This window comes from Callionymus lyra, chromosome 12, assembly GCF_982586985.1.
Source record: "Callionymus lyra chromosome 12, fCalLyr1.hap1.1, whole genome shotgun sequence".
NCBI lineage: Eukaryota > Metazoa > Chordata > Actinopteri > Syngnathiformes > Callionymidae > Callionymus > Callionymus lyra.
Window position 1 is genome coordinate 15,548,020 of NC_141829.1, and position 24,431 is coordinate 15,572,450.

Below are 24,431 nucleotides of genomic sequence, written 5' to 3' on the forward strand. Positions count from 1 at the left end.
GCCTGACACAGGGCAGCGGGGCCCCAAGGGATGGCCCACGGGGCCCCGACCGCCATGCGCACCAGCTCTGGGAACCAGAGCGCCCCCGGGGAGTCTGGTGCTACTAGAATTAACCTCAGCCCCCCCCCCCGCCTCGCCCTCCGAATCAAGGGGAGAAGGAGCCGCGGAGGAGGGAAGGCGAACAGTAGACCGACCGGCCACCTCGAAAGGGCCACGCCTAGTGGGGGGCAATCCGAAGCCCTGAGGGAGAACCAAAGAGGGCATTTGAAGTTCTCCTTGCTGGCGAAGAGGTCTGCAACCGGGTGACCGAATCGAGACCAGATCTCGCTTGCCACTGCCTCGGACAGACCCCATTCGTCCTGGACGGCCCCCCTCGACAGTCTGTCCGCTACTGCATTCAGCTCGCCCGGTACGTGCTGAGCTCTGAGCGAAAGCAGGTGACAGTCTGCCCACAGCCAAATCTTCTTTGCCACACTCAGAAGGGCTGGGGATCTGACTCCACCTTGGCGATTTACGTACGCCACGGCGGTGGAGCTGTCGGATAGTACTAGGACGTTGGACCGTGACAGTTGGGGAGAGAGGTGAAGCAGGACATTGTGAATCGCCTTCAGCTCTAGCCAGTTTATGTGTCTGAGCACCGGACTGCTCCAGACCCCACTGGCGTAGGCCTGACCCGAGGTGCCTCCCCAACCTGTCAGAGAAGCGTCTGTAAACACTTGAGTGTAACGAAGGACGCAACCCAATGGAACTCTCCGCCTGAGGTTGGCTAGAGAGTTCCAAAACTGGATGTCCTGCAAAACCCGAGCGGGAAGGCGCACTTTCCGACCTCTTTCCCGCTTGAGGTCTAGCTTGAGACGACCAAACCATCTCTGAAGCTCCCTCATGAGCAGCAAGCCCAGCCGAACAACCGTGTGGGCTGCTGCCATGAGCCCCAGGAGGGACATAACAGTGCCTGCTGTTGTCACGTGACACCGAGCTTCCAGCAACTGTGTTGTCAGTCGGAGAATGGGCTGGATACGCACATCCGGGAGGCGCGCGTATCCCTCCTCCGAGTTCAACAGTACCCCCAGGTAAACTAACTGTTGAACTGGAGTCAGAGCGCTCTTGCTGAGGTTCACTGTGAACCCCAGGGTGGCAATATGGCTCAACACCTTCTGTGTGTGAGCGTAACTTTCTGCCTCTGACCTGGCAAGGATCAACCAGTCGTCCAGATAGGTCAAGATCCTTACCCCACTCACTCTCAATGGCTCCACTGCCGCTTCCACACACTTGGTGAAGGTCCTGGGTGCCAGAGAGTAGCCGAACGGGAGTCGAGTGTATTGAACACCCGACCCTCGAGGGCGAAACGCAAGTACTTTCGTTGTCTCTTGACTATTGGTATGTGAAAGTACGCGTCGGTCAGGTCGATAGATGTCATCCAATCTCCTGGACTTACACCTGAAAGCAGTTTCTTGACCGTCAACATGCGAAACGGGCGGGTAGCTATGAACTTGTTCAAATAGCTGAGGTCCAGAATGGGCCTCCAACCCCCGGTCTTCTTCGCCACGAGGAAGTACCGGGAGTAAAACCCTGTCATCATCTCGGCTGCAGGGACCAGTTCTACGACCTCCTTCTGCAGCAGAGTAGACACCTCGTTTCTCAAACAGGATAATTTCTCCTGCTCCGCCATAAGCGTCCAGAGAATCCCTGAAAACGCTGGGGTTGACGGGCAAAATGTAGCGCATAGCCCCGCCTGATTACTCCCCCCAGCCAAGTGGGTCTTAGAAGTAAAACCAGGCGACTCCAAGCCGAATAATGTTCTGTCAGAACCGCAGCCCTGGCGAACCTTGGGTAGTCCCAAGGGCTGGCCGTAGACGAAAGGGCATCACACAAGCCGCGTCTCTATCTCTTGAATCCACAGAGCGTGTACTCGAGTTGGATTCACTAGAACCCCCACGCTCATACATAAAACCGGCTCTGTGGGAGAAGCGCGCAAGTGCGCGTGAGACACCTCAGATGCGCGTCGTGCGTGTTCCCTTCCCCCCCCGGAAGTCTTCCCAACTCCCTGAGCACTTCTTAGTGTCACCGGAGCTGACAAAACCCGCGATGTGGAGGAATGTGCTGGAGAATTAACCCGGAGCTGAAGTGAGTTAGGTCGCGCGCGCGCGCGTCGGCACCGCATCACTCACCCGGTCCCGTACATTCTCAAGCTCCGCTGGCGGTCCAGACCTGCTCGTCACTCGTGAGATCCGACCGCCACGCACCTCTCCAGTTGATCGACCAGACGGGGCTGAAGTTCTTCGCCCTCGCCTGGTCTCAGGACGGCGAGAAAACTCGCGCGTAAAAACACCAGGTTGCGTCAGTTCCATGGTGTTTCTCCGCCGCCAAACGTGACGTCCTCCACGGTGCCAGTGCTTGTAGACAGCGCTGTGGGGGAAGGAACAACCTCCGGTCAACATAGACATGTCTGGACTAGTTCCACTCACCTCCGCTGTCCAGCTCTGTCGGGCACGAGCGCTGGTCGACGCGGAAGTAAACACAGCTGACTCAGCCGGTCTCGCGGACCTCTGCCCGTCTGTAAACAAAACACATGTGGTTGGAGTCTGCCCCTCATTCGTGTGGACAGACTCCGTTATTACAGTCTCGGCATGACCCGGGCGAAGGGGTTTAAACCCTCCTTCGAACTGTGTTCTGAGAGGAAACTCTCGCCGTCTATGAACGGCGGAGCATGTTAGCTTAGCATTAGCGGCGAATGTCTCTAATGACGCCTGTGAATACGTCACACTCACAGGCGGAGCCACATGCACACTACTAACATCTCTCAGAACGAACCACAGAAACGTCATACGTTCTCTTGTTTTATTCCCGACACATTCCCTTGAATGAATAGGGGGGAGGAGCCCTCGGCCGTCGACTCTGCTGCGGCTGCTGGCTCCCCGGCTCGCGGTGGATCTTGGCGACGCTCACTCGTCGCACGCCGCCGCTGTTGCCGATGTTGTTGGTGCTGCTGGGGTGGCTGGTCTCTGGTGACGCTTCCCCCCAGCACCAGATGATGATGCCGACGAACGGGATCTCCGTCTCCGCGTATCCCCGTCGCGCCTCGTCATCACGCCAAACGTGACGTCATCCATGACGTTTCTCCGCCAACGTGACGTCATCCATGGCGCCGGGATTTCTTTGACAACGCTCATCGGCGGTCAAACCCCGTCAGCGCATGTCAACACGGAAGTAACACAGCTGATCAAGCCGGTCTCGTGGACATTTGCTTATCAGGCCGACGAACGGGATCTCCGTCTCCGCGTATCCCCGTCGCGCCTCGTCATCATGCCCATGCAGGTGATGGCGGAGCTGCGCCGCCTCCTGCCGGGCCATTCCTCTCAATGGTGCGTCCGTTCCATGGCGTTTCTCCGCCAAACGTGACGTCATCCATGACGTTTCTCCGCCAAACGTGACGTCATCCATGGCGCCGGGATTTTTTTGACAACGCTCATCGGCGGTCAAACCCCGTCAGCGCATGTCAACACGGAAGTGAAGTAAACACAGCTGATCAAGCCGGTCTAGTGGACATTTGCTTATCTGGAAACAAAGCACATGGTTGAGTCTGCCCTCCATTCGTGTGGACAGACTCCGTTATTACAGTCTCGGCATGACCCGGACAAAGGGGTTTAAAACCTCCTCCGAACTGTGTTCTGAGAGGAAACTCTCGCCATCTATGAACGGCGGAGCATGTTAGCTTAGCATTAGCGGCGAAAGTCTCTAATGACGCCTGTGAATACGTCACACTCACAGGCGGAGCCACATGCACACTAACACCTCTCAAGTGAACCCGTCGAGTGCGCTGCAGGAGGGCCATGTGGCCTGCAAGAGATACTTACCCGATCGCTCTCGCATACCCCATGGTCGACTCCATGCCGCGAGCCAGTCGTCCTCCTCGTCGACGTCTGTTCATGATCAATGGACGACTCAGCTCGACTCATCAGGGCCCAACACGTTGAAACGTGAGCTTGTCGAGTGCAGCTCACAGGACTGCCATGTTGCTCTCTTAAACAACATGGCAGTCCTCTGTTGATCATAATCATGATCTGAGGCGGCGTGGGTCGACAAGCCTCGAACGCTTCCCATCAAAAACCGTGGGAAGCGCTCGGAAGGCCACATAATCATCACGTGTGATTTGGGCCTCTAGGCAAACGAAGCAGACATGTGTGTCTCCTCTTCAGGGAGTCTTCGTGCACACATGGTTCACTTCAATATTCATTCGCCATCATTACATTCCACTGTCAGGAGCTTTCTCGCTGAGTTGAAAAAGGAGAAAGTGCGGCGGGTGCTTCCCGCCTTTATAGGAAGTGGACTGCCCCCTGCTGGGTGGCGAGTTCATTAAGCTTTCTCAGAGACGAGGCGGTGCCTCGGGGTAAACCAATAGCGAAGCCGTTAGAGGGCGGAGCACCAATGACGTAGAACCTGTTCCGTTCTTAACATTACTGGCAACGAAGCAGTTTCCAATGTTTATCATGTTGAATAAACAATTCTCATGGAGTTGGTGTTATAAATGCAGTTCCGCTCCACACCAGCAGGGTCAATGTTTGGCTGACATGGATCCATGAGTTGGTACTGTGCTGATAGACTTGACATCTAGACCAGGGGTGGGCAATGCGTCGATCGCGATCTACCGGTCGATCGCGAAGCTGTTGCGAGTAGATCGCGTGATTTATTAAAATATATTAGAAAATAGTAAAGAGAGTTCTGATTGGCTGCTGTGCATGTCAATCAAATGGCTGATTGACATGCAGAGCAGCCAATCAGGGCTCCCGCCTCTTCCACTGAACGCACGGCAAAGTTCATATGAATCGAGAATAAAAAGAGCTAAACGTGCCACAGTCATTTTACGCAATTCAGAAAAACGATATAGAATTATAAGCTTGTTTTAAAAAAATATATATATATCGAACAAAATAATGCGCGTTTGATCGCTTCAGGTCTTCTCTACGAGAGTCACAGAAACATGACGTCAGTTCCATCAAAGTTAAGCTGCAGGTTCCAATGAAAGCGCAACAAATGCTGGTTTTCCTTTCGTGATCGCGTCCTTAAAACACACTTGCATTAATACACCATCACATGATGACTATTTGTAAATTAACTTTATCTCACGAATATAATGAAATAAACTCAAACCCAAACACGTTAAACACTTGTGCAGGTGAGCCACACATTCTAATGACGTCAGAGAAGATCAGACAGTGACGATGATGTGAAGTTACTGGTTAACAGTTTTATTCTCGTTAAACTTCATCTGAAGATGTTTTCAAATTTTAATAATCCACTTGTGTGATTCATATCAGACATGTTTAAAATCAACAAATATAAACTGTTAGTTTGAATTCATGTTTTCATTTGTTCTTGTTTTTCCATGATCACAGAAATGGAGAAATTTAAGTCTTCATTTAAATATGATGGACATATTGAAATGGATGCATGGAAAGGGATGAACCCGTCTGAATTCTTTGATGATTTTTATGAACAAAGGAAAAGGGCTTGAATTCGTGTCAAGCACAGATTCTTACACATGAATATTTTTTGTGCACCATTTGGGTTCGAATGAATGACCATTTTTAGTTGGAAATCAATGCAATTCTTAGTACATATGAGTCTGAACTTGTCTGCAGTGGAGGATGAGATTTAAAACAGGCTGACACTGAGCTTAAGACCAGGACACTTTTGGAAGTTACTCTCAGAGGAAAAGTATCTTCTTATGAGGAAATATGCTCCTCGCTGACTGACTCTAGTTATTTATGTAAGCCAGCATTTCTATGAAGATGATTAAATCCACACATCCTTCCATCATGACTGATTATCAGTCCATTCACTTCATTCAGTGCAAGTCATGTAGTCAGTATGTTCTTACTTACATTGAGCAAATTTGATGAAGGTAGATCTTTTGAACTTGATCATTAGAAAAGTAGCTTGCGAACCGAAAAAGTGTGAGCACCCCTGATCTAGACAAAAGAGTGGGACTCACAGCGGTGCTTTAATGAACGGCACGTGGAGAAAATCAGATACAGGCTCATAACAGGCGTCAGTTCAAGGGTCATCCGTTTGGGGAACAGTGACTCACAAGAGGTCATGTTCGGCATTAAACAAAAACTCTTCTGGAAATGTTTGACCATCTCCGTGTGCGTCGCCATGATCAAAAGCCAAACTCGAGAACTGTCAAAGTAATATTTTTATTTCAACGCGCATCGCCAATGCCTGAAATCTCTGCCTTTAGGGGACTCGTTGTATGATTCAGGGCATGATTACAGCTGGCTGGCTGGAGTGAAGCCATTATTGCATCATAATGGGCTTCGCTCTCGTAACCTCGCATTTGCTGAAATTTCAGACGGTGGAGAACTTTATAGCGTTTAAAACATGGTCATGATGAGCGACTTACTGCATCTTGCGGAGGAAAACTCCAACATTCGAAACATAAGTGAATCAGGAAAGTTGGAGTTTGACATTAGTTACCCTTTAACCATGACAACAATACTATTAGCAGAGGGATGCTAACTGGCTAAATGTTCGCTTTGGTTGGTTTGAAACATTAATCACTGTAAAGTTAAAATAGCAGAGTGATGCTAGCTGGCTAAGTGTAAACAATGACAAACCACTATTAGCAAAGTGATGCTAGCTGGCTAAGTGTTAACAATGACGAACAACTATTAGCAGAGTGATGTTTCTTAGCGAAAATTTGATAATTGTTATATTATCTATGATCAAGTTAAAATTAGCAGAGTGAAGCCAGCTAAATGTTAAGAAAATAAAAATAACTATGCGCAGATGCTAGATGGCTAAATGTGAACAAAGACAACTACTGTATTAGCAGATTGATGCTAGCTGCCTGAATGCTAACAATGGCAACTTAACTATAAGCCGAATGACACAAGCTGGCTAAATGTGAGTTGCGTCTGATGTGAAAACACTTTTGGAGAAAGTCCCGTCGCCAAACAGGCATGAACGTAACCACTTTCTCCAGGTCTGGTGGTTCTGGTCTCAAAACAAAGTTTAGTTCTAGCTGTTGTTTGAGTCTTTGATCCAAATATTGTCTCTTGTCTCTTGCCCGTGGTGTCCCTGGAGATCAAGTCCCGGTCTTGAAGTTTCTGGAATGTTGACTAGATTACTATCCGAGTCTCATCAAAACCTACTCAAGTAAGGAAATGTCTCTTCACCAGCAGAGTCCTCCTCCTGAAGCTGCAGGACTGCGATTTCTCCAGCCTCCTCCTGGGCACTCTCCTGGTCCTGGTCCTGGTCGCCGTCATCCTCAGCCGGTCTTCCAAATGTTAGGGACAAAAGGTCCACCTCCTGTAACTCATCTTCCTTGTTCTTGTCCTCTTCCTCTTCTTCCTCCTCGTGAAAAAGATCTGTAATGGTAAAAGGTTCTGGTCTCATCCCATAGTTCTCCTCCTCAGGACTGGCCATCAGGGGGAGGTGGGCTTCAGGGGGGAGCTCAGGCTGCAGAGGCCAGGATGAAGAAGTGGAGGAGGAGGAACACCGGTCAGGCTTCTCCCTAACTTGGTAACCTCCTTTATAGCAAACAGGGTTTATCATGTAAAGGTTGCACATATTCTGGCCTGGAGAAGGCTCCAACGCGCTGATGCTGGACACTGAAGCGGCCGGTTCTTGGAGCAGCCGGACCGGCCGGATCTCTCTGAGGGAAGTCTGAAACGACCGAACAAGACCAGTCACACTGGAGATCAAGTTTTTCGCCATTATTATGACCAGCAGATCTCACCAGGACCAAAGGGAGAGTTCTTGTCTTTACAGTGATGAAGCCGGTGTGGACCAGCAGACCCACTATTGGCAAGACTAGAACCACCAGCAGACACAACAGCACCGCAATCCACCAGTCTGGAAGGGGGAGGTGCAAACAACAAACATCTCAGACAGGAAGGGTGTTAAGTAGGGCTCCCTGTGGGAGGAAATGGAGTAAACCCACGCAACGTACAAACTCCACACAGAAAGGAGGAAAGATGGCTTTCTCCTGACCTCGAAGCGAACCGGCAACATATCGATTTTATATATAGGTTTTATTTAACATTTCAAATATTGGAACTTTTTTTTTTGTAATTGAATTAAACCATTTCGACATTGAATGATTAATTGTGTTTATTGAATATTTGAATTGAATTACTTTTTTTTTTTTAAAGGTTTATTTATTTCTTTAAATAATTGAAATATAAAATAATGAATATTTCAAAATAAGATTGTTTTTAACTCAATAAAATTGATATTCTAAGTCAAATAATCTCAAAAATAAATTCTAAATTCAATGTTATCACATATTTTTTAGCCTTTTACATTAAAGAATTTGGCCAATAATAGTGACACCAACATTTTTAAATAAAAAAAGCAATTAAATCCCCCCCTAAATCGTTCAGCCTTAATGTGAAAGATTGGGAAGAGAACCTGGTGCAGGTGCGTCCGAGGTGAAGGCACACTGAGGTGGGCTGAAGTCGGACTCACGGGGGGCCAGACTGTCCGAGAAGCGTACCGACACACAATAGCGTCGGCCTCGTGCCAGATCCTTCACCGTCCTCCTGCTCAAAGAACGGAAATCCTCCAGCGACTACAGAGACACAAAGTCCTCAGTGAGAACCTGACAAGAGCCCAAAACATCAGGGTCTAGCCGCAAGTCCCCCTACATGGATGTGGCCGTCGCTGGACTCAGTCTTCAACTGGTATCTCAGGGAGTTGTAGATGTTCCAGAGGTGCTGTAGACGTGGACGAAGATCCACACACAGGTCCAGTCCACAGTCAGAGACGTTTACCAGCGGAAGGTCCAACAGCGCTGTCCACAAAGACACAATTGTGACGACGCTCTTCCACTAAATTACAGGGGTCACCTACTGTCCCGGATGGGGCTGAGTTGTTCATGTTCGTGGGGGGCGGACGCCTCCTCAGAGTCCAGCTGGGCAGACACTTTGATGAAGTACTTGCTTCTGTTGTCTGGAAACGCCTCCGTCAGGTTGCAGAAGAGGAGTTGCTGGACGTGCTCGCAGCCCTCCACGGGAGTCCAGGAGCTTTCCCTGCAGGATGGTGCGGGAACATGAAGAAGGAAGACACTAGGCTGGTTAGAAAATAATCAATACAGCAATACATCGCAATATATTTCATGATACTGTATCGATATTCAACAGCAATGTTTAGATTTTTTTTATTTTTATCATAGTCCTAAAATTGTAGTACTTTATTGAAGTGTGCATAAAGTATTATTATTATTATTTTTTTATTTCATATGTCACCACGAACCACTGGACGTGAGCGACTTCATTTATATAAGGAGACGCCGCCCCGAAGCTTCACAAGGCTTCATCTCTATTAGTTACTATTAACATGACAATATTCACAGCAATAATTTTTCACTTTTTGTTGCAATTAAACTTCCAGCTGCTAGATGGCAGCGGTCATAACATTATCTGCAGCGAAGTGAAATCCCACTGAGGATGAGAGGATACAGTGGACTGCAGCTGCTTTTAAAGCTGATGTTTTGGTTTCCAAAACAAACGAAAGCAGTTACGACTTCGTCAAGAATCATGTGTTCTGTAAATTCTGCAACACCAGGGTCAAGTACTCGACGATACTACAAAATATTCTTGTTACTACAGTATCGCAATATATTTTTGCCTCTGTATCATATCACCGGATCCTTGCCAATACACACCACGAGAAGACACCCACCTCTCTTCTATGACCGACACCTGGTAGAAGACTCCCGTGGGGGCGTTCGCCGAAGGCTCCCACGTCAGAGTGTGGACGAAGTGATCAGAGGTCAGGTTCAAGGCGGTGGGAGGTCGAAGAGCGACGTTCACTGAGGGGAAAAAAAACAACAACACAAACAGATAAGACTCCTCATCAAAGTCCTACACAGCAACAGAGCTGGCGAGCAGTCTCTCCTTTGGGGACCAGGTTCTGGACCAGGTTCTGGACCAGGTTCTGGACCAGGTTCTGGACCATGTTCTGGACCAGGTTTTGGACCAGGTTCTGGATCAGGTTCTGGACCAGGTTCTGGACTCACCCGTCAGGACCTCGGGGAGCCACAGTAGGGCCCAGACCACAGCTGTCATGACATCAGCGCCAAAGTCTGGACCAGAGGAACAAGACAAACAATTGCACGACCACGCATGACTTTGGTGGGAGGACGACCTAAAAGTGACACACACAAAAAACAAACAAACATGGGATTTCAGTTCACTTTAGGAGAGTTACAAGTGACACACGTTAGAAAAAAACAACACACTTTAAAGCACAACCACGCTGCGTTCATGGGTCACTACAGTACTCACCGTAAAAACGTCAACCAACGATCTGACTTGTGTTTTTCTCTTTGGAAGGTTTACTTTCAAGGTGCTGCCTTCACGAACCGCATGTCCGCCACCTCTATTGTGGGCAACATGACCACAAAATAGTCTTTTTTTTCAGGCTGGAGTCAGAGTCTCTCTAGCGTCTCCAGTTTCACAGAAACTATCTCTCAAAACGAACGGATTTTGTGAAGGCAGCGGCAGGAAATCACGTGACTAGAAAAAGACGTTGTGATGCGTTCACGGCAGCTCGTTAAATATGTTTTTTCGGTGTTTTTTTAAAAATGTTTTCGTTTATTTCACCGGCTTTTTGGTCTTGAAAAAAGTTTGGTACTGCGTTTTGATCGTACGATTTTCTTGTTTTAATTTTGTGGTGGTGGCAAAAAAACATGATAGTACATTATTGCTACCGAGTCGTGTTCATGGTCAGGTTTACACATAACGAAACAAAAACTTTATTGAGTAATGCTAATGAAGCTTAGTATTAAATAATACTATTGAAATGTATAACTAGAAATTATAATTAATTTCTATATTGAATCCGAGTGCATCTTAATTTCCTTTGGATAATTATAATATATCTTTCCTCTCATTATTTATTTATTTATTTATAATTTCCTGATCTGTGTTTCTTTCATTTTTAAATGTGTTGTTCTGTTCAGTCCTATCTTTCCCTGATTAGAAAGTTGACATCATTCTTTCTTTGTTGCGTTTTGTCAAATTAGATTTTGGATTCTGAAGAGCCATACCATTAGTTTCTTCTTCGTTTTAATTTTTTTTTTTTTTACATTTTTGTCTTCATTTCTCTTCTTCTGAGTGGAAATGTGACGTCAATTTTACTTCTCTTTTTTGCCTCTTATATTCTTCTTCAGTTGTTTCATTTCCCCTTAACCCTACACATGCAGGTGTCCATAGAGATGCTTTCCTTAGCCCTGCAGTTTGGCTCTTAAACATTATTTATACTGTACTGTGTTGTGCTTATATTTTCTACATTTCAGTGTCCATTCTGTAAAAAAAAAATAGATTTCCTTGGTTTCACCTCTTTCACCCACATTTCTCCTGTGTATACAAATAATCAATCGCTAACTCTTTCGTAAGCTTTTACATTAAGTTGTAAGTAAATAAGTAAGTCATTTTTATTTGTATAGCGCTTTTCTAGACCAGGGTCACAAAGCGCTTAAACAATCAAAACAATATTCAATAAAGTATATACTTTAAAGGTGAAGATAAAACTGATTGACACAACAGGAGTTCCAGAAAATCAAGGTAAAGCCTAAACAAATAAAAATGTCTTAAGATGTTTCTTGACTCCTTCTCGCGCAAAGAGAGAGGAAGATCGTTCCAAAGCTTATTGTGCAACTACAAATGCAATGCTACTTAAACTGTTGCTCTTGATATACATATGTACACCATAAATTACAATCATTCATTTCTATAGGTCATTGTAGAATTTGTGGATGTAAAATTATTTTATTTATTTTTGCTTTCTGTTAATTAGTCTATGCTATTTAGTAAGTAGTTATATAAGTATTTAGTGCTGCATTACCTGGGCCGGCACAATTAAACTGATGTTTGTGATTGTGTATGTTAAAAAATGTTAGCTTTTTCTTCTCTTCTCTACCCAAAACCTTTTAGGTTTTTTCTCTCTAAAGCTGCTTCTCTGCCTTTTTTGTCGAGGCCTGTCTCAGACACCCCACTTTTAAATAGGTTCTTTTATCTGAATGATGGGATCCGTCAGCAGACAAAGTGAGGACGAGACTGGAACCAGCGGTAATAATGTATTGAAGAATAACAGAATCTCGGGTACAACATGCAATTAATAATATAGTTGTTGAAAAATGATAGAATTCATCACATTAACTCGTCACCTGAATTAAATTATTGTCCGACAAAAAACAATAAAAAAAATTCCAATCTTTCAGGAAAAGGGCCTTCAGTAGTGTGTAACAATGGGATTATTATTCCAAAGAAAACGCCTGTGAGGGGAACAATTGTGTTTATATGTGTTAGACCAAGATGAAAGAGCTTGTAGATGAAGGTTGTTACAATTTTATTTTTAACTACTGCATGAAGGCACATCTCCATAAAAAAAAGTTAGCCACCTATTTTATTATGAAATATTTTTAACAGTACAAAGTGGTAGAATTCATCACACAATTCCTTCTGTTCAAGGCAGTAACGTGATCTATTGTTCTGACGTTATACACTTGAACTTCTTCATTACTTTTTTAATACCCGATGTTGTCTCCGTCTGGCACATCCGACGACCAAGACAACGACTTCCAGTTGTTTATGATTCATAGTCATGCATCGAAAAACCGGAAATTGTTGTCTTTTTTTCAGTTTAAAAAAAAAAAAGTCCATACATTTATATAACAAAAGCTAAAAGTGTCACTGAGAATCTCATGCATGTGATGCTCGTGCCATATATCCAGAGCATCCCGACTCTTGCTCCGAGTCGTCCTCATATCCTTCATATTCTGCTTGTGTCTGCACCAACGTCTTGTCGTGTGAATCCAGGTAAGTGGATGGTTGTGGCAGGAGTGTTTCTGTGTCGTTCAGAGCTGCGATGGTGACGGAGAACAGTTCAACGATGTCTTCCTCCGACAGGTCTCTGCAGGGCTCCTCCTCCGCATCACTTGATAAGTAATCCATCTCACTGGTTAAAACGGAGACATCTTCTGGTCCCACCTCTTCTGGATGAGTTCCTGAACTCTCAGATGTTCCTCTCCCTGAAGTTTCCTCCACGGACCCGCTTGATAAAGCTGTATATTGAGAAGTTGGTAGTCTGATGTACACGTTCGACTTCTCTTCAAGGTCCTCCACGCCGCAGATGGGGTCCACGTGGGTCCGACCCGGCTTTAGGATCGCCTCATAGATCTCGGCCTTTGGCTTCTTCAGCATGTCCAGCAGAGGAACTTTCGGTTTCCCACAAATTCCGGTGTACCAGAGGCCGCAGAGCAGCAGGGACAGGAATATGATGATGGAGACCAGGATGGGAACAACTGCTCTCATAACCATGGCAACTGAAGACACAAAATGCTAGAGTCATCATCCAAACAAATAATAAGATAGCTCATAAGACCAGACAGACTGCTATTCATCATGAAATTTTGGTTGTGGAAAAGTGTTCCAATTATTTAAGACATAGCTTAACATGGAAAAAGTCTGATAAACCTCCTAAAAGCTTAAAACATCCAGGCACTTCAGAGCAAACAACACGTCGTATTATAAGTCCCATAATGCATTGCGACTCAGAGAACTAAGAGTTCAGATGATGACAACACTCATTTCGGGCTAAAATAATGATATATCAATTTTTTTTAATCACAATATAGTAACGATATTCAACAGCCCCGTAACATTGTTTTTGCCTTTTAAATCATATTACATTTTTATTTATTTGGGCGTCATACTATAGAAAAGTTTGAGGAAAATAAAATAATTATTTTTTTAAATGTACAATAAACATGCAAATATACACATTGATTTTTCATTTTTGTGTTGCAAATAAACGCCTAGCCACTAGATGGCAGCTGTCATTATGTCCTCCAAAGCTAGAGAAACAATAGATGGATATAGAGATAGATAAGCAGTGAAATCCAGCCGAGGAAAAGAGGATACAGTCGACTCGAGCAGCTTTTAAAGCTATTTTCGGATCAATTTTGGTTTCAAAACAAATGAAAGCAGTTACGACTTCATGAAGAGTGATGTGGTCTGTAAATTCTGCAACACCAGAGTAAAGTACTCAACAATACTAAAATATGTTGGTTTTTTTTTCTTACAGTATCTCAATATATCGTTTTGTTGCCCCTGGGTCGTGGTACGTATTGTTTCACCACCGGTTCTTGCCAAAACAAACGCGTAGTAAGGACACACAATCGCACATAGCACTGACCTTTGCTGACATTTTCTGCTTCAGTGACGATGCAGGTCTTTTGTGACCAGGGTGTGTTTGGGTTCAAGACTGTTTCCAGTCTCACCTTCACACAGTACTCCCGGCTTGCCTTCAGCCCTTTCAGAGTCACACTCCTGTTCTTCGTCTTCATCTCGTCCTGTCATTCACACGGAGACACAGAAGACGATGTGTTCATTTGACTGAAAGGAAATGAGGAAAGAGATAAAAGTAGGGTGAAAGAAAAGAAGAAGTCTTACCTTCCCTTCAGCTGAACTCAACACAATCTCGAAGGAGGCGTGGTAGAAGTTCTGGATGTCGGAGATGTTGGAGTGAGGGTCAGCATCAGGAAGGGACAGATTGATCTGAAGGTTGCTGCCAGATTTAGTCAGCGTAAGAGAGGGGGGCCCGAGGGAGGCTGAGGACCAATGCACACATTCTCACTTACACACAACTTCAAAAAGCAAAATAACAAAATATGTTCATCTTGTTTTAGTTGTGACAAAAGTATGTCGTTGTGTATGTCAAAAATGTTTCGTTTACTGATCGTATAACTCACAGATGAAGACTTGGAGACTTACTTTGCTCGTAGGGAGTCACGTTGACCTTTGAGGATTGTAGGGACTTTGAATTATTGTACAGTGCCGTCACACTCAGAGTGTGTTTCGGGAATAGGTCCAGCTTGAGAGTGAGGGACGTGGACGACACGAGCTTTGGTTTCTTTAACTTTCCGTTGACCCTGAAAGTAGATAGATGAGAGGAAACACAAAATTCAAAACGGCACTTGAACACGGATTTATCCGAGCTGGAGAAAGAGTCATAGCCGGACAAAAGAGTCATAGCGGGACACAAGAGTCATTGCGGGACAAACGAGTCATAGCAGGACAAAAGTGTTATGGCAGGAAAAAAGAGTCATAGCAGGACATTAGAGTCATAGCAGGAGAAAAGAGTCATAGTAGGACAAACGAGTCATAGCAGGACAAACGAGTCATAGCAGGACAAAAGAGACACAGCAGGACAAAAGAGACACAGCAGGACAAACGAGTCATAGCAGGACAAACGAGTCATAGCAGGACAAAAGAGACATAACAGGACAAAAGAGTCATAGCAGGACATAAGAGACACAGCAGGACAAAAGAGACATAGCAGGACATTAGAGTCATAGCAGGACAAAAGAGACATAGCAGGACACAAGAGTCATTGCTGGATACAAGAGTCATTGCAGGATACAAGAGTCATAGAAGGACACAAGAGTCATTGCAGGACACAACAGTCATAGAAGGACAAAAGAGACATAGCAGGACAAAAGAGACATAGCAGGACAAAAGAGACATAGCAGGACATAAGAGTCATAGCAGGACAAAAGAGACATAGCAGGACAAACGAGTCATAGCAGGACAAACGAGTCATAGCAGGACATAAGAGACACAGCAGGACAAAAGAGACACAGCAGGACAAAAGAGACATAGCAGGACAAACGAGTCATAGCAGGACAAACGAGTCATAGCAGGACAAAAGAGACATAGCAGGACATAAGAGACACAGCAGGACAAAAGAGACATAGCAGGACAAACGAGTCATAGCAGGACAAACGAGTCATAGCAGGACAAAAGAGACATAGCAGGACATAAGAGACATAGCAGGACACAAGAGTCATAGCAGGACAAACGAGTCATAGCAGGACAAAAGAGACATAGCAGGACAAAAGAGACATAGCAGGACAAAAGAGACATAGCAGGACAAACGAGTCATAGCAGGACAAACGAGTCATAGCAGGACAAACGAGTCATAGCAGGACAAAAGAGACATAGCAGGACAAAAGAGACATAGCAGGACAAACGAGTCATAGCAGGACAAACGAGTCATAGCAGGACAAAAGAGACATAGCAGGACATAAGAGACACAGCAGGACAAAAGAGACACAGCAGGACAAACGAGTCATAGCAGGACAAACGAGTCATAGCAGGACAAACGAGTCATAGCAGGACAAAAGAGACATAGCAGGACAAAAGAGACATAGCAGGACACAAGAGACATAGCAGGACACAAGAGTCATTGCAGGACACAAGAGTCATAGAAGGACACAAGAGTCATTGCAGGACACAACAGTCATAGAAGGACAAAAGAGACATAGCAGGACAAAAGAGACATAGCAGGACAAAAGAGACATGGCAGGACATAAGAGTCATAGCAGGACAAAAGAAACTTAGCAGGACAAAAGAGTCATAGCAGGACAAAAGAGACATAGCAGGACAAAAGAGTCATAGCAGGACAAAAGAGTCATAGCAGGACAAAAGAGACATAGCAGGACAAAAGAGTCATAGCAGGACAAAAGAGACATAGCAGGACAAAAGAGTCATAGCAGGACAAAAGAGACATAGCAGGACAAAAGAGACATAGCAGGACAAAGGAGTCATAGCAGGACATAAAAGACACAGCCGGACAAAGAGACATAGCAGGACAAAAGAGTCATAGTAGGACATTAGAGACACAGCTGGACAAAGAGACATAGCAGGACAAAAGAGACATAGCAGGACAAAAGAGACATAGCAGGACAAAAGAGTCATAGCAGGACATAAGAGACACAGCCGGACAAAGAGACATAGCAGGACAAAAGAGACATAACAGGACAAAAGAGTCATTGCAGGACAAAAGAGTCATAGTGGAACAGAAAATCAGGTGATGGAAAATTAAGGGGGAAAGAGGCTCATACCAAGTCCCTTACCAAGTGTAGACCATGTATCTGGTCCCCGGCGGCGTGCCTGGTCCAGGGCTCCAGTGCAGGACATTGTGGAAGTTTTCGGAGGTCAGCGTGACGTTAACAGGAGCAGGCAGCAATGAATGCACTGCAGACAAAATGTGGACACATGACACAAAGAGATAGAATTAAAAATAGGGTTACGTCCTCGATTGGGGGGTTCACGTACCAGAGGGGAGCAGGAGCAGCACACAGATGGGGACAGGAAGGGGGTTCATTGTGTTTTCTGTGAGTAGATGGATAGATGGATAGATAGACATAACAGAAAACAACAAATATAAGCCAATAATACGAAACGGAAATACCGTTTCCTTCATAAAAATACTCAAAATATCTCTCTAACCGTCCACCTCAATCGACAGTGTGTTTTCTATGTTTTTAGCTTATAAAACGAAGAAAAACGTTGAAAACGTACCCCGCACTTAGAGACTTCCGGAGAACATTTCCTTTCACCACACGTCGACACCGACGGCTCGACTTCGCCGAACGCTGACGCTTATCGCCGAACACAGACGCTTATCGCCGAACACAGACGCGTATCGCCGGCTCACTGACAGCAACGTGACGTCGCCCATTAAACTTCCGCGTCTGTCTGTTGTTGTTGTAATACTTACACTTTCTCTACGGAGGCTGGGAAGTGTCAAATAAGGGTCATTTGATAAATAACATGTATCTTTTTTTTCTTTTTTTTTTAAACGTGTCAAGTTGTAACGCGATAATATCACGTTTACGATATTCAGTTTCACATTAAAACTAATGGGTTGATGATGTCTTGTGACATGACGCCGTATATTGACCAAACTGCGTGGATACTGTACAGGTGCAGTCAAGTGCTGACATCTGTTGGACTGTTAATGCTATTGCATTAATATTTTACACTTTTTACAGATTTTTTACACTTAAAAAAAAACTGCTTCAAAGTAATCACCAACAATTCCTTGTTTACTTAATTTGTGTATTTATAAAGAAATCACACATTTATTTTTCGTGGGGAAAATTTTTCGTAGGGGCTAAATATATATAAAATAAAATAAAATAAAAAGTAAAAAAAATCAAAGGAATTGTCCAGTAAAATATTCACGTTCATTTTTTGCCTTCTATGGTGGTTTGTGAAATTAATAGGGCCAGGCAATTGACCAGACCGGTCTATTATAGGTATAGTTATATGGGTATAAACAAAGAACCTACAAATATCAAGGTTAATAACATCAGACATTTAGTGGGTTTATTGCTGAGTAATGCTTAGGTGACCAGGAATTCATACATTTACAAGCTTTAAATCAACTTGAGAAAAGAAGAGTCAAATATGAAATGTAAAAACCTGTCTTTGGAATCTTGAAACAAAATTTCAAACTAACATATTTTCTCAAAAACAGAAATACAAATTGTTTCAGGAGCTTCATGGGCTAATTTTTTCTCCAACATGTATTCCTAGCCGGCCTACTACTGAAGAATATATTAAACGTGAATTATCCGTAACAATAAAAATACCAAAGTTACTCATTCAGATGAGTCAGTTTTGTTGAAAGTAAGATCCAGTCAAAGGTTAATTGCTGTAGCTTATTTTAGTGGAGCAGTGATTGGAAAATCCCATCAACTGTGTAACTTCTATTTTGAGGCCACATTTTCACATAAAACAAACACTCCCTGCTCCATTTCATTGCTCCAAATATCCGTCGGAGCCGTTAACATTGGTGAGTTATTGCTTACAACTCAAGTTATAGTCATAGAAGGCTAACAAATATATGAGTTTTCCCATTGTTTGAAAATAGAAAATGATCTCAAAACATTTTTTGAGATCAACCGTCATTATAATAATCAATAACATTTTAAATACAAAGCATTCGTCTTGATGGATTTATATTTTTCATCCTCCCTAAACAGCTGAAGTACAATTGGTTTAATGATTAAGGGCTGTTAGGTGAGTCAACCTTTATAAAAACCATTAGATGTCTTTTAGATCGTGTTCAGCCCTGAATTGAGTTGAAAGTACGACTGATAAGGTAATAAACCTGTAGCGAGTTTCAATTGCGGGTTCAAGCAACATAGCGTGTCAGGTGTTCAACTCAAGGTAACTGGGTTATATTTTACACTCTTCTCTTTTCTTAATGATATAAATAATTATAACAAAACAAGAAACATCGATGGGTCATTACTAGGGTTCTACATACTTTTCTGTGAAGTGCACAAACAATGTTTAAGTATTTAATCTCATGTATTATGGTGTTTTTAGTATTGGTTGAAGGTGCTAAATATAAAATTAATTTAAATTATATCCCAGTCCAGCTAAATTGTTTTGCATTGCCTTCCATGTTGGTTTGTGACTTCAATAGAGGACAGACAAGTGTCTAGATCGGTCTTTTATAAGACAAAACGAAAGCGCAGGTACATACAACCTTTGGATTTTAGGTGTAATAAGTAACAAGTAATATTGAACAGAAAGTAATGTTATGGTTGAAAACAGATTCAAAAATTGTTTCAGGATTTGTTTAATTTCTTGAGCTATTTTATTTTTAATTCTGCTCCAAGAGTTTTAAAAGCTTTTTGTACATTTGTTTGAGGAAAAGTTTGTGAATTTGTTTTGTTCTACTCTGCCACTGTAGGGGAACTTTGACTGTACTGTGCTGATTTTGATTTCTGAAGAAAGACTGTTCATATCGTTTTCTTCATGTTTAATAAACTCTTATTCATTAATTTTCTTTCAACGTGGCAAGTGAGTGTGGAAAGGTGAGTGTGAATATATATATATTTATATATATATATATATATATGTATACTTATATGTATTATACTTATATGGACAGCTGAGTGTGAACAGGTGAGCGTTAACAGGTTAGTGTAGACAGGTGAGTGTGAACAGGTGAGTGTGGACAGATGAGTCTTGATAGGAGAGCGTGGACAGGTGAGTGTGGACAATTTACCGTGGACAGGTGAGTTTGGACAGGTGAGTGTGGACAGCTGAGTGTGAACAGGTGAGTGTGGACAGGTGAGCGTGGACAGGTGAGCGTGGACAGGCGAGTGTGGACAGATGAGTGTGGACAGGTGAGTGTGGACAGGTGAGTGTGGACAGATAAGTGTGGACAGGTGAGTGTAAACAGATGAGTGTGGACAGGTGAGCGTGGACAGGTGAGTGTGGATAGATGAGCGTGGACAGGTGAGTGTGGACAGGTGAGTGTGGACAGGTGAGTGTGGACAGGTGAGTGTGGACAGGTGAGGGTGGACAGGTGAGTGTGGACAGGTGAGCGTGGACAGATGAGCGTTGACAGATGAGCGTGGACAGATGAGCGTTGACAGATGAGCGTGGACAGATGAGCGTTGACAGATGAGCGTGGACAGATGAGCGTTGACAGATGAGCGTGGACAGGTGAGCGTGGACAGATGAGCGTTGATAGATGAGCGTGGACAGGTGAGCGTGGACAGATGAGCGTCGACAGGTGAGCGTGGACAGGTGAGTGTGGACAGATGAGCGTTGACAGGTGAGCGTGGACAGGTGAGTGTGGACAGATGAGCGTTGACAGATGAGCGTGGACAGATGAGCTTGGACAGATGAGCGTGGACAGATGAGCGTGGACAGATGAGCGTGGACAGGTGAGCGTGGACAGGTGAGCGTGGACAGATGAGTGTGGACAGGTGAGTGTGGACAGGTGAGCGTGGACAGATGAGTGTGGACAGGTGAGTGTGGACAGGTGAGCGTGGACAGGTGAGCATAAACAGATGAGTTGTTCCCACGTCAGAGTTGCTCGATTACAGAAAACAAGAATGTGAAAAGACTTGATCTGCTTCATAGAACAGGTTTTTCCACATAACCTGGAATTCATCATCAAACACTCACTTACTTTCACTTACCTTTGACCTTTCTCTTCTTCTCTACATTATTTACTTGTTTTCTCCTCTACATTCATTTCTTCTCAATGTTGTCCTCCATGTTGACTTGTGCTCGTCAGACACTCGTGAAGTTCTGCGGTGGACTTGAGATTCTTCAGTGCTGAGATCTGTGGTGATGATGATGAAGATGATGAAGATGATGAAGATGACGGTGGTCAGCGTGTTGTTGGGTGAGACTTATGACTCTGCTGTTGCTGAACATGCTCCACACTCTTCTTCACTCTGCTGCCGTCTGTCTTCAGCTGCTTCAGTGTGTCTGCAGAGAACTGTCTCCGAGCACCGTCTCTATGGAACAGTGGGAATGAAGCTGCAGTGGGACTGTAATTACACTGGTTTAATTACCGACATCAAATCTGTTTCATGGCAGGAGCCTGACAAGGGCACGTACATGTACCAATTTGATTGTCAGCCCACAAACTGCAGCCATAAGTGTGAAGAAAAAAGTAATCAGACAAATCTTGTCAAGATCCTCTGTGATGAAATATCCTCTGGAATGTTCTCACTCATCTTCAAGAAACCCAACATGACACAGAACAACACTAAATATGAATTTGCTTTACATCATAGTGTTGGAATAAATACCATCTGTAACGTCACTCTACACCTGTCAGGTGAGTCTTCTGTCCTTCAGCTGCTCCACACATGTAGACTGTCAACACTGTTCTTGTCTTCGTACATACCCTTCATTCTATGGTCCAGTAGACTTCTACTACACCTCCTACTGGTCACTACTTTGAGTCATTTTCTCTGTACAACAACAACAAAGTCCACTTTATTTTCTCTCCTCCTGTGTCACCTCTGTCTTTGATCTGAGGCTAAAATATGTCTTTCATTCTGCAAACCTGGTCACTCGAAATACTCTTCAGATGACAGTGACGATTCAATGTTAATTCAGAAGATCCGTTTGCTGGGTTGATCAAATAAGTTGTTGATTTTCCTGTGACTCCTACAGATGCTGTGACCCCTGGTGTTGATCCTGCCCTTGTTGTTGGTTGGGTTTTATTTTCTGCACTGTTTTTGGTAGTGTGTGTCATTATACACCGCAATTGGAAAGGAAAGAAAAACACGGTCGAAGGAAACGCAGAACAAGAGGAAGGAGCACCAGCACTACTTGAATAACAAAAGGAGGTCACACCAGAACCTCCTACAGAAAATGATAACATGCCTACGAGCAATTGAGTTATTGTTGAGTTCATCTGAACTGCATCTTGTTAAACAAACTAACAAATGTATTTTTGGTTTGTAAGGATATGACAACTTTACTGTAATCGATCATCTAGATTTAACACGCATTTCAAATAATCACTTGATTAACTGATAATCTTTCATATTTAGTTCCGATTAAATAATCATTGCCTCTCTTTAGAATCCACTCGCTCAGTTATTTGTCAGGTCACGTCAAGTCGACACTGAGAGATACAAAACAATCTCTCGATGGTGCCAGCTAGTGAAGGACAAGAACACAACATCTGCGTAAGTCAACTGATAAACAGATTCTCTCCAGAAGATCTAACTGCGGTAACTTTCCACAACTAACTCATGGCACGGCCATCTTAGAAGTCAAATGTTTAGAATCAGTGACCAATCATACATGCACAAACGACTAGAGGCGTTAAACTAAATATTCCTACTATAAAGATCCGCCGTTTCCTTAGAAATTTGCGCTCGTCATTCGAAGACGTCTCTGTGATAGTCTCTGCTCGGCCGAGTGCCATGAATCATGTCAGTGTGTCTCTGACTTTTGCATATTTCAATAAACGAGCATTTTCTCTTAACCTCATTCCTGTGTCTGAGTCCTTCTTACCGCCACCACTACGTACCTCGACTGGGGAGGGGTCGGTTCATCGGAACAAAACCCTAACGATACCGTAGACAACATCAACGTCATGCTTACTCCAACATGAATGAATCCACCTCATAATAGCATCCATAAGGTAAGTTAAGGTAAAACTTTATTGATCCCTCAGGAGGTCTCTTTCAGGAAATTGTTTTTTTTCAATAGCCACAGAAAATACAGCGGCAAATTATTATATATATATTAATATATCATTAGCTGTTAAGCAACACTTCATGTCCAGAGAAAATCAACCAATTACTTCCCATTTACCATTAAGAGAAGGAAACTAAGATGAAGGACAAATCTAAAAATGAAATGCTGATTTTGAGAGATTAGTAAACAACGATTTAACAAGTCCGACAAAAGAACACGTGAGCTTCAGAAACATTATCAAACATTCGTACATGTTGGTGCATTTGTGCGGATCATGTTATTTACGTTATAGATTGCAGTGGATCAAAATGCATCTTTGTAGCTTTTGACATTTTAATTTATTATCATTGATTAAATATAAGAAAATAAAATGTCAAAACATGTTGAAAATACGAATAAAAGCTTGTACTCACCCACATGCTTTTCCCCGCCTGCTTACTTAAAAATGAAATCAATTTTTCTTTTTTCAAAAAAAACCCTCAATGTCTCCGTTGTACAGTGTTTCTGTGTTTTTTAATAAAGTTAGTAAGTAAGCAAGTAAGTAATGGTTATTTGTAAAGCGCTTTTCTAGACCAGGGTCACCCATTTGAAAAGGTAATGAGTGTAGTAACTTGATATGAAGGTCCAACATAAGTGAGATACATTGTGTGACCATCAGCGTTGTAATTACAAGTTATTACAAAATGTTAATGAAATATTGCATGTAATTATAGATTTGAAAGGTGAATTACAAAAGTAATGAGTGTAGTTAGAATAATATTGTAGTCCTTTATTAGTCACATAAATGCGCTGACAATATGACTTGAAGTAAAGGAGTTAAAAAGACAATTATCAGAGAAGTCAACCCTTTTTCACTGTTCATCTATTGGAGGACGGTCCCTTAAAAGCCATGTCACTTGCCGTCTGTGTAGGGATCCCTATATTTTATCAGGACAATACGACTCAATATTGTGGTTCAAACGTGCTTGTAGTCAACACACCACGTAACTCTGATTGTAAAGAGGTAAGATTTGTAATTCAACACTGTAATGTTCCCGAGTTATTAACACGCAAAGATCGAATCTGCCAATATTGGGCCAACCTTGCTGAAGTGGTCACACTAGGCACTTTAACAATAAAAAAAACAATACACAGTTAAAATTTATACTTAAATATTTTCTTTTTTTAATGTATAGATGTAGCAACCAAATTCAATGAGTAATCCTTCTTCAGCCATTACATATATTTTGAAATAGTTTGTGCTACTAACCAGGTGCTTATCCAATCACAGGACACGACACGATGATGTCATTGACTGTTTGTGGTTCTTATCCAATCACATGACAGCAAAGTACACCACTCATTACTGACTCGAAAAGTGATGGCTTAAAGCGACTAATACTACAGATGAGGAAAAAATACATTGACTTCATACTGTTTGTCTTGAATCAGACTCCTGGATTCATCTCTGTTATTCCAACAATCAAGTCATGTTTCGTGAACTCGTCAGGATGTTGAAGACTTGAGTCAGTGTTAGACTGACTGGACAAACCTTTAGGACACACAATAGATTATAAATAGTGGAGTCGTTATCTTTTAACAACAGGTGGAGGTGGA

At 43.5% G+C, this 24,431-nt stretch overlaps 1 protein-coding gene across 1 annotated transcript; it reads right to left on the reverse strand.

Moving 5' to 3' along the window:
* Nucleotides 1–6,178: 6,178 nt before the first annotated feature.
* LOC148068427 (uncharacterized) lies at nt 6,179–17,540 on the reverse strand. The gene is made up of 17 exons (XM_087804604.1): nt 17,376–17,540; nt 17,130–17,186; nt 16,928–17,048; nt 14,784–14,941; nt 14,463–14,620; nt 14,206–14,362; nt 12,717–13,333; nt 12,543–12,586; nt 10,293–10,331; nt 10,025–10,152; nt 9,688–9,817; nt 8,857–9,035; nt 8,652–8,797; nt 8,416–8,575; nt 7,742–7,857; nt 7,179–7,668; nt 6,179–7,109 (listed from the first exon to the last, which is right to left on the reverse strand). The coding sequence occupies exons 2-17, from the start codon at nt 17,176–17,178 to the stop codon at nt 7,021–7,023; spliced, it is 2,781 nt and encodes a 926-aa protein (XP_087660730.1). The 5' UTR covers nt 17,179–17,186; nt 17,376–17,540; the 3' UTR covers nt 6,179–7,020.
* Nucleotides 17,541–24,431: the final 6,891 nt, after the last annotated feature.

Excerpts from the sequence above, each read along its gene's own strand:
- LOC148068427 (XM_087804604.1), bottom strand. The coding sequence starts at position 17,178 with ATGAACCCCCTTCCTGTCCCCATCTGTGTGCTGCTCCTGCTCCCCTCT. Across the intron at positions 14,363-14,462 it reads TGAGTTCAGCTGAAGGGAAG|GACGAGATGAAGACGAAGAA; the intron begins GTAAGACTTCTT and ends TGTGAATGACAG. Across the intron at positions 7,669-7,741 it reads GAACTCTCCCTTTGGTCCTG|ACTTCCCTCAGAGAGATCCG; the intron begins GTGAGATCTGCT and ends CGGTCGTTTCAG.